The sequence below is a fragment of the Lolium perenne genome, chromosome 2, assembly GCF_019359855.2.
Source record: "Lolium perenne isolate Kyuss_39 chromosome 2, Kyuss_2.0, whole genome shotgun sequence".
NCBI classification, from domain to species: Eukaryota; Viridiplantae; Streptophyta; class Magnoliopsida; order Poales; family Poaceae; genus Lolium; species Lolium perenne.
This window is the reverse complement of record NC_067245.2, coordinates 56,501,483-56,513,421: the sequence shown is the minus strand read 5'-3', so window position 1 is coordinate 56,513,421 and position 11,939 is coordinate 56,501,483. Positions and strand designations below refer to the sequence as shown.

General features: G+C 47.1%; 2 protein-coding genes across 2 annotated transcripts; one reads left to right on the top strand and one right to left on the bottom strand.

Moving 5' to 3' along the window:
• Window positions 1–4,841: 4,841 nt before the first annotated feature.
• LOC127332690 (uncharacterized) lies at window positions 4,842–6,948 on the top strand. Its single transcript, XM_051359012.1, has 6 exons — window positions 4,842–5,089; window positions 5,176–5,397; window positions 5,687–5,754; window positions 5,847–6,083; window positions 6,202–6,334; window positions 6,441–6,948. Exons 1-6 carry the CDS (start codon window positions 4,940–4,942, stop codon window positions 6,738–6,740), a joined length of 1,110 nt encoding a protein of 369 aa, XP_051214972.1. The 5' UTR covers window positions 4,842–4,939; the 3' UTR covers window positions 6,741–6,948.
• Window positions 6,949–7,313: 365 nt separating this feature from the next.
• Window positions 7,314–10,763, bottom strand: LOC127332691 (proteasome subunit alpha type-6). Its single transcript, XM_051359013.2, has 9 exons — window positions 10,611–10,763; window positions 10,395–10,495; window positions 10,209–10,299; window positions 9,273–9,369; window positions 8,891–8,949; window positions 8,703–8,788; window positions 8,415–8,507; window positions 7,757–7,816; window positions 7,314–7,666 (listed from the first exon to the last, which is right to left on the bottom strand). The coding sequence occupies exons 1-9, from the start codon at window positions 10,732–10,734 to the stop codon at window positions 7,562–7,564; spliced, it is 816 nt and encodes a 271-aa protein (XP_051214973.1). The 5' UTR covers window positions 10,735–10,763; the 3' UTR covers window positions 7,314–7,561.
• Window positions 10,764–11,939: the final 1,176 nt, after the last annotated feature.

Genomic DNA, 11,939 nt, shown 5'->3' with positions numbered 1-11,939 from the left:
CCTGTTTGAGTTACAAATATGAGCAACCGAACCAGTATCAAATACCTGTGTACTAGAACGAGAACCGTTGAAATGAACATCTATAACATGTATATCGATATACCTTATTTCTTCTTCTTGACAAGGCCGCTTTTCGTATCAGCCGATACTTGGAGCAATTACGCTTCCAGGTGTCCCTTCTCCTTGCGATAATAGCACTCAAGATCGGGCTTAGGGCCGTTCTTAGGTTTCATAGGAGGCGTGGCAGCTTTCTTGCCACCCTTCTTGAATTTTCCCTTAGACTTGCCCCTGCTTCTTGAAACCGGTGGTCTTGTTGACCATCAACACTTGGTGCTCTTTCTTGATCTCAATCTCGGCAGCTTTTAGCATGCCAAAGAGTTCAGGTAACTCCTTGTTCATGTTCTGCATATTGTAGTTCATCACGAAGTTCTTGTAACTTGGTGGCAAAGATTGAAGGACACGATTAATCCCCTACCGTTAGGAATCACTATTCCCAAGTCACTGAGTTTCTTCGCATGCCCGGTCATGGCGAGCATGTGCTCACTAACGGAGCTGCCTTCTTCCATCATGCAGCTAGAAATGTTTCGATGCTTCATAGCATTCCACGGCCGCATGAGTCTCGAATATAGCTTTCAGCTCATTCATCAACTCATGAGGATCGTGGTGCTCAAAACGTTTTTGAAGATCGGATTCCAGACTGCACAGGATGGCACACTGAACTTGAGAGTACCGAGTTTTCCGAGTCGCGTAAACAGCTTTTACTTCATCGGTTTCAGTTTCTGCAGGAGGGTCACCTAGCGGTGCATCAAGCACAAATTGCAGATTTCCGCCAGAGAGGAAGATCCTCACATGACGGAACCAAATGGGTGAAGTTGCTACCGTTGCTCTTAAGTTTCTCTTTCTCTAGGAACTGATTAAAATTGATTGAGGACGCCATCTCTACAACATATATTTGCAATAGTTTAGACTAAGTTTATGACAAATTGAGTTCAAATTTTAATTCAACATAATTAAAAATCTAGGTGAACTCCCACTCAAAACAATATCCCTCGCATTGTCTTAGTGATCACACGAACCAAATCCACCGCACCTAAACCCGGTCATCACGAGAAAAGGTGTGATTTCAATGGCGAACACTCAAAGTGTTCATCATATCAACCATATGATTCATGCTCTACCTTTCGGTATCACGTGTTCCGAGACCATGTCTGTACATGCTAGGCTCGTCAAGGCCACCTTAGTATCCGCATGTGCAAAACTGTCTTGCACCCGTTGTATGTACTTATTGAATCTATCACACCCGATCATCACGAGATGCTTCGAAACGACAAGACTTGGTAACGGTGCTACTAAGGATGAACACTTTATTATCTTGAGATTTTAGTGAGGGATCATCTTATAATGCTACCGTCGCGATCTAAGCAAAATAAGATGCATAAAAGGATTAACATCACATGCAGTTCATATGTGATATGATATGGCCCTTTTGTCTTTGTGCCTTTGATCTTCATCTCCAAAGCACGGACATGATCTCCATCATCTTCGGGCATGATCTCCATCATCGTCGGCGTAGCGTCAAGGTCAATGGCGCCGTCTTCATGATTGTCCTCCATGTAGCAACTATTACAACTACTTTGAAATACTACTCAACATGAAATTTAAAGACAACCATAAGGCTCCCGCCGGTTGCCACAATACAATAATGATCATCTCATACATATTCATCATCACATTATGGCCATATCACATCACCAAACCCTGCAAAAACAAGTTAGACGTCTCTAATTTGGTTTGCATATTTTACGTGGTTTAGGGTTTTTGAGAGAGATCTAATCTACCTACGAACATGAACCACAACGTTGATACTAATGTTTTCAATAGAAGAGTAAATTGAATCTTCACTATAGTAGGAGAGACAGACACCCGCAAAGCCTCTTATGCAATACAAGTTGCATGTCGAACGAGGAACAAGTCTCATGAACGCGGTCATGTAAAATTAGTCCGAGCCGCTTCATCCCACTATGCCACAAAGATGCAAAGTACTCAAACTAAAGATAACAAGAGCATCAATGCCCACAAACCATTGTGTTCTACTCGTGCAACCATCTATGCATAGACACGGCTCTGATACCACTGTAGGATAACGTTGCATAGAAAACAAAAAATTTCCTACCGCAAACACGAAATCCAAGCCAAGATGCAATCTAGAAGACGGTAGCAACGAGGGGATTATCGAGTCTCACCCTTGAAGAGATTCCAAAGCCTACAAGATGAGGCTCTTGTTGCTGCGGTAGACGTTCACTTGCCGCTTGCAAAAGCGCGTAGAAGATCTTGATCACGATCGGTTCCGGCACCACGAACGGGCAGCACCTCCGTACTCGGTCACACGTTCGGTTGTTGATGAAGACGACGTCCACCTCCCGTTCCAGCGGGCAGCGGAAGTAGTAGCTCCTCTTGAATCCGACAGCACGACGGCGTGGTGTCGGTGGCGGTGGAGAAGTCCGGCGGAGCTTCGCTAAGCTACGCGGGAGATATGGAGGAGAGGGGGGCGGCTAGGGTTTGGGAAGGGGTGGCCGGCCACTTCAAGGGGGGCGGCCAGCTTGTGGTCTTGGGGTGGCCGCCCCCCTCCCTTGGCCCCTCATTATATAGGTGGATCCCCAAGTGTTGGTGTCCAAGTCTTCGAATAAGACCCGAACCAAAAACCTTCCATAAGAGGGGGAAACCTAGCCAAGCTAGGACTCCCACCAAACGTGGGAGTTCCACCTCCCATGTAGTGGCCGGCCCCCTAAGGGGGAGTCCACTTGGGACTCCTCCCCCACTAGGGTTGGCCGGCCATGGAGGTGGAGTCCCATGTGGACTCCACCTTCCTTGGTGGTTTCTTCCGGACTTTTCTAGAACCTTCTAGAACCTTCCATAGAACCTTCCGCGACATTTTATTTCACATAAAATGACATCCTATATATGAATCTTATTCTCCGACCATTCCTAACTCCTCGTGATGTCCGGGATCTCATCCGGGACTCCGAACAAATATTCGAACTCCATTCCATATTCAAGTACTACCATTTCAACATCCAACTTTAAGTGTGTCACCCTACGGTTCGTGAACTATGCGGACATGGTTGAGTACTCACTCCGACCAATAACCAATAGCGGGATCTGGAGATCCATAATGGCTCCCACATATTCAACGATGACTTTAGTGATCGAATGAACCATTCACATACTATACCAATTCCCTTTGTCTCGCGATATTTTACTTGTCCGAGGTTTGATCTTCGGTATCACTCTATACCTTGTTCAACCTCGTCTCCTGACAAGTACTCTTTACTCGTACCGTGGTATGTGGTCTCTTATGAACTCATTCATATGCTTGCAAGACATTAGACGATATTCCACCGAGAGGGCCCAGAGTATATCTATCCGTCATCGGGATGGACAAATCCCACTGTTGATCCATATGCCTCAACTCATACTTTCCGGATACTTAATCCCACCTTTATAACCACCCATTTACGCAGTGGTGTTTGGTGTAATCAAAGTACCTTTCCGGTATAAGTGATTTACATGATCTCATGGTCATAAGGACTAGGTAACTATGTATCGAAAGCTTATAGCAAATAACTTAATGACGAGATCTTATGCTACGCTTAATTGGGTGTGTCCATTATGTCATTCATACAATGACATAACCTTGTTATTAATAACATCCAATGTTCATGATTATGAAACTAATCATCCATTAATCAACAAGCTAGTTTAAGAGGCATACTAGGGACTTCTTGTTTGTCTACATATCACACATGTACTAATGTTTCGGTTAATACAATTATAGCATGATATATAAACATTTATCATAAACATAAAGATATAAATAATAACCACTTTATTATTGCCTCTAGGGCATATCTCCTTCAGCAACCAGCCGACCTCCTCCGGCGAAGAAGAAGGCCGCCTCCACCGTCGAACCCGAGGCTGCTGCCTCGGGTGTCCTCGTACCGCGGGAGAATCCCAAGGTCACCACCCCGCACCGGCGAGAAGCGGAGGGGATGGCATCCCACCACCAGCCACCACCGGTGTGCCACCAACGGGAGGCAGGGGAGGTCGCGGCACAGATCATCTGGCCACCGTCGCCCCCATCCTCCGACCGCCGCTGCCCCGCCATCACACGGGAGACAGGGAGTCTACCGCCGCAGCATCGAGGGGAGCGCCCAGACGCCGTCCCCGCTGCGCCACAAGGGAAGCCCGCCGCCACCACGCCCCGCGGTCTTTGCCCGACGGCGGCGGGGGAAGACTAGGGTTTGGAGGGGGTGCGAGGGGGTTCGGGAGAGGGGGTTCGAGAGAGGGGGGTCTCACCAATTCCGCGGTTACTAGGTGCGATGAGAGGAACTCAGCAGAATCCTGATCTAGAACTACTTTGTATAGTTTGAATGTACCCGCTAGGGGCACACACAAACGCAAACGGACACGCGAATAAAATATGTCCACGGATCAACGCAAATGAACGCTCGCGATAACTTTTAGACGTTCGATATACGTCACCTTACCCTAAATTAACATGGCGGGTTCCACCCAATGGTGGCCAACAACATGTGACCAACACAATCAACCAGGAGGGCAAAGCTACATGCCTTCTCGTCTGACGCAGCGCACCGGAACAGATTTCTAACCGTAAGATGGCTAATCGACGGACGCGGGCACGACCGATCCTGGCGCGCGGATCGGGGCCGACCGACCAGTGCTGGGCGTGCGAAGAGTTCGTGACATGACATGCCAGGCAGACGACAAGCAAACTTAAAAGGCAACCAGCCAGACTCGGTCAGTGCTGCCAGCCAGTGTCACTCCCCAGTCCCCACAGCCTCGCCAGCTAGTCCGTTCTGCATCCAGTTCAGTGGTGTATCTCGTGGCCGGCCGATCGATCGACGACGGGCGGTCACTCATGGCGGCGGGTGGTCTGTTCGGCACGGTGGCGGTGACGACGGTTGTGTGGCTGGCGGTCCACGTCGCGCTCAACAGCCCCATCCAGCCGGTGCCGTCGCCGCCGCCGCCCGCCGCGCGGTACACACCCAGTAGCCTCCTCCATGGACTGGTTAGTACTAAGGTCTAGAGCAATCTCATACGCGCAGCTCTCGCCGTCTCGCCTCCGGTACTGATCATTGTGTGTATGCTATTCAGGCGCTCGAGAAGCTTGGGGAAGGGCGGCTGATCCAGGGGCCGGAAGACGTGTACGTGGACGCGGCCGCTGGAGGGACTGTGTACACGGCGACCAGGGACGGGTGGCTGCAGAGGATGCACCCCAACGGGTCGTGGGAGCAGTGGCGGTTCGTCGGCGGAACTGGCCTGCTCGGGATCGCGCCCTCCGCCGACGGCAGCATGCTCGTCTGCGACGCCCACAAGGTATATAGCAGGATCGGATTGGATTCCGAATCATGAGAACAATCATATAACGGAATCGCTAAGTTTCAGCGACGTGGCTTATGTCTCAGTTACGTGCTTCTGCATTGAATTTTGTTTATGATTGAAGATTCGTATTTGCTGATGTTTAAATTTTGTTTAGACCACGTTAAAACACGCTAAAGTAATTCGACTGAGACATAAGCTAAGTCTCAGTCGACTGAGCCTTAGAGACACTCATCATATAAAGCGTTAAATAATTTCTTTGTTGGGTTGTGATTGATTTTTGCAGGGTTTACTGAGAGTCGAGGAGGATCGCGTGACCATTCTCGCCTCGACGGTGGAAGGCTCCACGATCAGGTTCGGTTCCTTTTCTGACACGGAGAAAATTAGAAAATCCTCTGAGCCAGCAGCCCAGCACGTACTGATCGTTTACCCACATGCATGGTCAGGTTTCCCGAGGCCGCCGTGGAGGCATCTGACGGCACGGTGTACTTCAGCGACGCCACCACAAGGTTCGGCATCGACCAGTGGTTCCTCAGCTACATCGAGTCCCGCCGCACCGGCCGCCTCCTCAAGTACAACCCACGCACCGGCAAGACGTCCGTCGCGCTCGACAACCTCGCCTTCGCCAACGGCGTCGCTCTGTCGCGGGACGAGACCTTCGTGATCGTCTGCGAGTCAGCCAGGTAGTTTACTCGCACGCCCCTCCGGCAGATTACTCGGTTTAAAGACAGCTCCACCTTGTTCTCGAAGAAAAAAAAAACCCAGCTCCACAATGTGACCTTGGCATTCTGTGAGGTGCAGATACAGATGCTTGAAGCTGTGGCTCAAGGGGGACAAGACTGGCCAGGCAGAGACTTTCGTCGGCGACCTTCCGGGGTCTCCGGATAACATCCGTCGAGCACCAGATGGCACCTTTTGGATTGCCATTATCAAGGTTACACCTCAGCAGCTCACCAATTTGTGTACCATGCCAGTTTATCTGATGCAATTTAAAGCAATCTCTTGTACGAGTAATTGAGTTCGCTCGAAAATGCATGCAGCTGAGGTCGCCATGGCTAGACTTGGTCAACCGCTGGACCTTGATAAAGAGAGTCGTGGCGGCGTTCCCGCCGCTCCTCGACAGGGTCAAGGCGACTGCCAAGGGAGCAATGGTGGCTCAGGTGTCGGAGGATGGCGAGATCATCCGTCTGCTCGACGACTCTCAAGGGAAGGTGATCAACTTCATCACTTCGGTGACAGAGTTCCACGGAGACCTCTACTTTGGTAGCTTCTCCACCAACTTCGTAGGCAAGCTGTCCCTGGCCAAGGTGCCACAGGTGCAGGAGGCAGCTTCATCCTAGACATTAGTGGTCACAATGCATAGCCACTAGAAAATCAGGGCCATCTCACCGGTTAAAGCTTCAGCATTGTCAATTTAGCATGCACGGCTCTGCCCTAAGCAGTCCGATGTAGTATCACTTGTGGTTTCAGAATTCAGTGAGCAGGTTGTTTAGTGCTCGTACTGTGAGTTTCTTAGCGAATTCACAAATAACCGCCCGCCTTCACCAAGAGGATTCTGCCCTCCTTGTGGATATTTTTGGAGATGCTTCAACAGAGTTTAGAGCCCTGGATAGTTCTTCTTGCCAATGACAACTCCCGCCTGAAACATTAATTTCACTTGCACAGTTGCACTGCTTAGCATTAAACTGATGCACGGGCAGGCAGTGAAGCGTTTTTCCGGAAAAAAAAGAGAACAGGCGGCGAATCATAGCCGCCACCATCATCTAAGCCATCTCCGTCTGATAGGGAATCGATGGGTCCCTGCCTCCTTTTGCTTGACACGAGGGAGCGGGTGGAGACCTCAGACCTATGCTCAGCGCTTAGAAAGGTCCCTCGTAGACATTTACAGTCAGCATGAATAACCATCGGAGCAATAAAGGTCAGAGCCATCTCACCGGTTAAAGCTTCAGCACTGTCAACTTACTATCATGCACGGCTCTGCCGGAAGCAGTCAGATGTATCACTTACGGTTTCAGAATTCAGTGAGATGTAACGGAATAAATGGCCTATGGATGAGCAGGCTCTTTAGTGGTCGTCTGCTTGAAATGACAGCCCACGCAAAACGTTACAGGACACAAGAAATTGCAGCAACTAATGTCAATCTCTTGAGAAAATTCACAAATTACCGCCCGCCTTGATCCAGGGTACTCTGCGCTCCTTGTGGATATTTGTGGAGACGCTTCAACACAGTTCTGAACGCTGGAGAGCTCTTCCTGACAACTCCCACCTGGAACATTAAGTTTACTTGCATTATTCAGCATTAAGGTGGTGCGCAAATACAGCGCCTATCCACATCAGGGAGAAAAATAAGCATTACCTCAATGTCATGGCCTTCCTTGTTATCCTCCAGGACGTGTCTCATTGCAGACACTGCCATCTGGAAACAAACAGAGGAAAATGAATCACAATGAGGGTTTAAACGCTGTCAGGAAACTAAACTCAGAGACTACAAACAAGTCAGCACTGCTATTTTAGAAGAGCAGGGACTCAAGCTGAGACTGATAGACAAACAAGTCTTATTAAGATCATGAGTTCAAGATGCTTCTGCATAGACAAATATGCAAACAAATATGAGAATCCAAACAGCACTTCATCATGTAATTAAGCCAAAACTTCACAAGTGAGTGTTGAAAAGAAATAAATGATGAACTAATGTCCTGAAGTTATATCCATCCTATTATTCCTATACAACTATCAATACTTGATCAAATGATTTCCTTGGAAATCACAAAGTATGAGTAAATAATTGACGCCATCCTATCTGCTTCATTAGTAAATATAGATATATTGTTAAATGAAAGGGGTAGGCTAATAATAATAGATCAAATGAATGGAATCCAGCTTCTGTAAGACACTATTGATACAATCAATGAAGGTTAAATTCATTCATATATGTGTTGCCCTGTAGGAGATTTTGCATATCATAATTATGTTTCCTCTTAGACATTATTAGCGCATTACGCACTTACACTCACCTCAATGGTTGACTCGAATGGTAAACGATCACCCGTCATTTTCTCCTCAAGAAACTTGATAGCTTCCAAGCCCTTGAAACCTGCACTTGTTGCCTAAAGAGAGAACAGCAGAGATTTCACTTATTTAATATGCACGTGCTCCTAATTTATTCATGTTATTTCATTGCCAATTTCATATATAGCCTTCTGCAATACTACTTCAATAGTCTTTCACACACAAAAAAAAAGGTGTCTGGCTTAGATCATGATGAACACAAGTTAATGAACAGCGAAGAATTCCTCGAATACCTTGTGACCAAGGACTAGACCAGCAGGATCACATGTAAAGAGCTCTGGAGTTCTTTTCTCTTCATCAATTCCTACGATGGTAGCAACTGTGGAGGAAATAAAAACGACTGAACTAACCAACCATGCAGAAAATTCTTGGAAGTTTCACAAAACTCTAATGTGCAAAGCCAAACAAGACTAGAACCAACCAACTCTATAAGGTCTCAATTTAGCATGCTGAGTGCGTACTTGTGCTCTATCTCCGAGCCTACAGACAAAGAAAAATACCCAGTTGGTTAATACAAAGCATCCCAATGAAATGAACAAATTATGCCGAGTTTTTGGACAAAGTAATCAGCACATATAGCATAGAAACAGAAAGTCAGCCCTTAATTTTGTATACATAAACAGAAAGTCAGCCCGATACTACTAAAACACAAGCAATAATTTGGGAGAAAACATTCTCATCATTTCTTCTCATACCTCTAATATGAACCCTGAATGTGTGCTGGTGAAGTCATTTAAAGATTCTCAAGAAAATATATGTTTTGTTATCGCTGCGTCATATACTTAATTAAGAGTACATGTTACCACAGAGCCAACATCCTAGGAGGCATTTCATATCCCCACTTGCGACGGAACCCTGCAGCTTCGTTCCTTGCCTCATGAGCTAATGATCTTCCCTCAGCTGCAATGAAGAAAATGTCTGTCAATAATCTAGACAAGCAGACAGATAAATTGCTATCGTAGCATCATGTCCTGCTAATTCTACGCACGATAACTGTTTAATGCAATTCCGTACCTAAGAGGCTAAGACATATAGTTCGTTTAGGATAGTTCAGATTGATGACCAACCGACCAAGATAGCTACTAGTTTCAAAATAAGCAGAGAAGTATAATGGTAACCATGCATGAGTGGAACTCAGAAGATCTACCAAACCAGTCCAAGGAAATGTGAAATTGTGGTTTGCACTAGACGTTGTGGTTTTCTGAAACTATGCCTCAATAGTTGTGGTTTTTGTGATATTTACTCCAGAATTAAAGGAGCGAAAGTACCAAAACTTGGGCATCGACTTGAGCTAGAACAACGCAAAACTAGTTCAAATCGGTGCAACCAGACAAGAATTGTTTTGCCAACAACGAGAACCGCATTAACACATTGTATTAATTTCTCTAATTATAAGAACTGATGGTGGTACAGTTATAGTTATGTATACTGTAGAACCAAGGTTTCAGACTACCAGATGAATCATGCATTCATAATAGTACCCAAAATCTGAAGTGATTCAGCTTAAAATGTCAGTACAATGTTGTACATGTCAGCCATAGTAGAAATGCATACTACAATCAAAATGTCAGCATAAGTTGTTCCGGTAAAAACATACGCCTCCACAACACAGGCAGAAGTCCTAATCGGCCTCGCATGTGGCAATGCAGTTGCAGAATTAACTACCAGTGGGATCAAACTGCATAAGCCGCAAATTACACATGGCACTAGAACGAGTGGACAGAGACCGAAAAATGCACCTGCCATCCCTGTGGCGAGCATGCCGAGCCGCTCGGTGATCTCGAACAGGTGCGAGAAGGCGGCGGGGTCCGTCGTGTCCAGCAACGGGTCCTGAAACGCAACAGGCAAGCACGGTCATCGATCGCGCCTGGTCGATCAACGTTCACCAATCACCGGTACGGGCCAGCGCGCGCGCGCGCACTCACCACGGGCGCCCTGCTCCGCTGGGTGATGACGCAGACGGAGTCGTCCCCGCGCACGGCGACCGAGGTGATCCCCGCCAGCTTCACGGACTTGAGCGCGTACTCTGCAACAGACATGACGAAGCAAGCGTAGGTGCGGCGGCCTCGGGGAGGTGGAGAGCTCGATTTCGGGGGAGGGGGGTCGAGACGAGGAGGGCGAGCCGTTGCGTGGGTACTCACCGACTTGGAGGAGGCGGCCCTTGGGGGAGAAGACGGTGATGCTGCGGTCGTAGGAGGGTCCCGTCTCGGCGGCGCGGCCCCGGCCGCTGCTGCTGCTTTCGCTGACGCCCCCTTGCGAAGCCATCGCCGCTTCCGGCTCCGGCGTGGCCCGTCCGGTGCGGGGAACGGGGGAGGAGGCCGGAGGAAGCGGCTTTGGTGTCGTGCGGGTTCTTCTTCGGATGCAAGAAAGATGCGGCGGTTCAGTTGTTGACACTCGCTTGACGGCCCACTTCGTTCTCCAGTTGCCCACCTACTTGCAGCCCAAGATCAGCCGACGCGTCTGACATCTGTCCGTTCCGCGGCCCTCGCGTGGGTGACCCTGCAGAGAGAGCCAAGCTGTGGTTTTTCTCAAAAAAAAAAAAAGGTGTGATAAACAATATGCTCTCATATTTTTCTTTGCACAAAATATAAAAATTTGTAATAGCTTATTATTTTTTAAAGTTCAAGATTATGATTATATAGAAATACCATGTTTTCAATGCTATTTTTTCTCCTTTGCAGGTTACATTCCAACATGCTCGCTATCTTCGGGTGTGGTCTATTCTTCGGTATCGAAACACCGTGCTATATTTACGGAGGTATGCTTCTGGATTGGAGAAAATGGAGAAATATATTTTTGCCACGGATGGGTGGCGGAATTGGTCCTCTATCATCCTAGGCTTGGTCATAGGCACTTTTGATATGTATCATGCCTATGATTTCTCCTTCTTCCTTCTTCCATTTTCCTATCTCCACTTTCTTCCTCTTTGCAGTTGTGTGCACTTTCCATGTGTAGAAACCGGGTGTGGGCTAAATAATTGTATCAGTATATGTAAACATTTGAGTTATAAAATGTGTTCTTTTTAAAAAAGAATTCTCGTGCCTAAGATACTCTTTCTGACTTGATACACATAGGTTGAATATCAGAAAATAGCATATTCTATACCCGTTGTAGTCAATCGAAATCCCTTTTTTCATTAGTCTTTCATGGCGTAACTCGCTTCTATGAATTTTGCGGACCTTGTAGATGACCATATATATTTACAAAAAAAAAAAGTAGAGTGAATCTAACTTTTTGCCGTGTGTTTGTGATTTTTGTGACACCTGTTACCCCATTCAATTTCTTGAGTCATTTTTTACCTTGTATTTACTATTTATGATGATCAAGGGACCCACAAGAATGACACTCGTGCAACCTTGTTAACTCTACATTTTCCTTCGTTCCATATGTCGTTGTTTGACACACTGTTTCAATCTAATTTAATAACATCCATAAGTTGTTTTATAAAACATTGGAAAGTTGACCGGAAT

Excerpts from the sequence above, each read along its gene's own strand:
- LOC127332690 (XM_051359012.1), top strand. The coding sequence starts at position 4,940 with ATGGCGGCGGGTGGTCTGTTCGGCACGGTGGCGGTGACGACGGTTGTG. Across the intron at positions 5,090-5,175 it reads GTAGCCTCCTCCATGGACTG|GCGCTCGAGAAGCTTGGGGA; the intron begins GTTAGTACTAAG and ends TATGCTATTCAG. Across the intron at positions 5,398-5,686 it reads TCGTCTGCGACGCCCACAAG|GGTTTACTGAGAGTCGAGGA; the intron begins GTATATAGCAGG and ends TGATTTTTGCAG.
- LOC127332691 (XM_051359013.2), bottom strand. The coding sequence starts at position 10,734 with ATGGCTTCGCAAGGGGGCGTCAGCGAAAGCAGCAGCAGCGGCCGGGGC. Across the intron at positions 9,370-10,208 it reads GCTCGCCACAGGGATGGCAG|CTGAGGGAAGATCATTAGCT; the intron begins GTGCATTTTTCG and ends TCTTCATTGCAG. Across the intron at positions 8,789-8,890 it reads ATTGAGACCTTATAGAGTTG|TTGCTACCATCGTAGGAATT; the intron begins GTTGGTTCTAGT and ends TTTCCTCCACAG.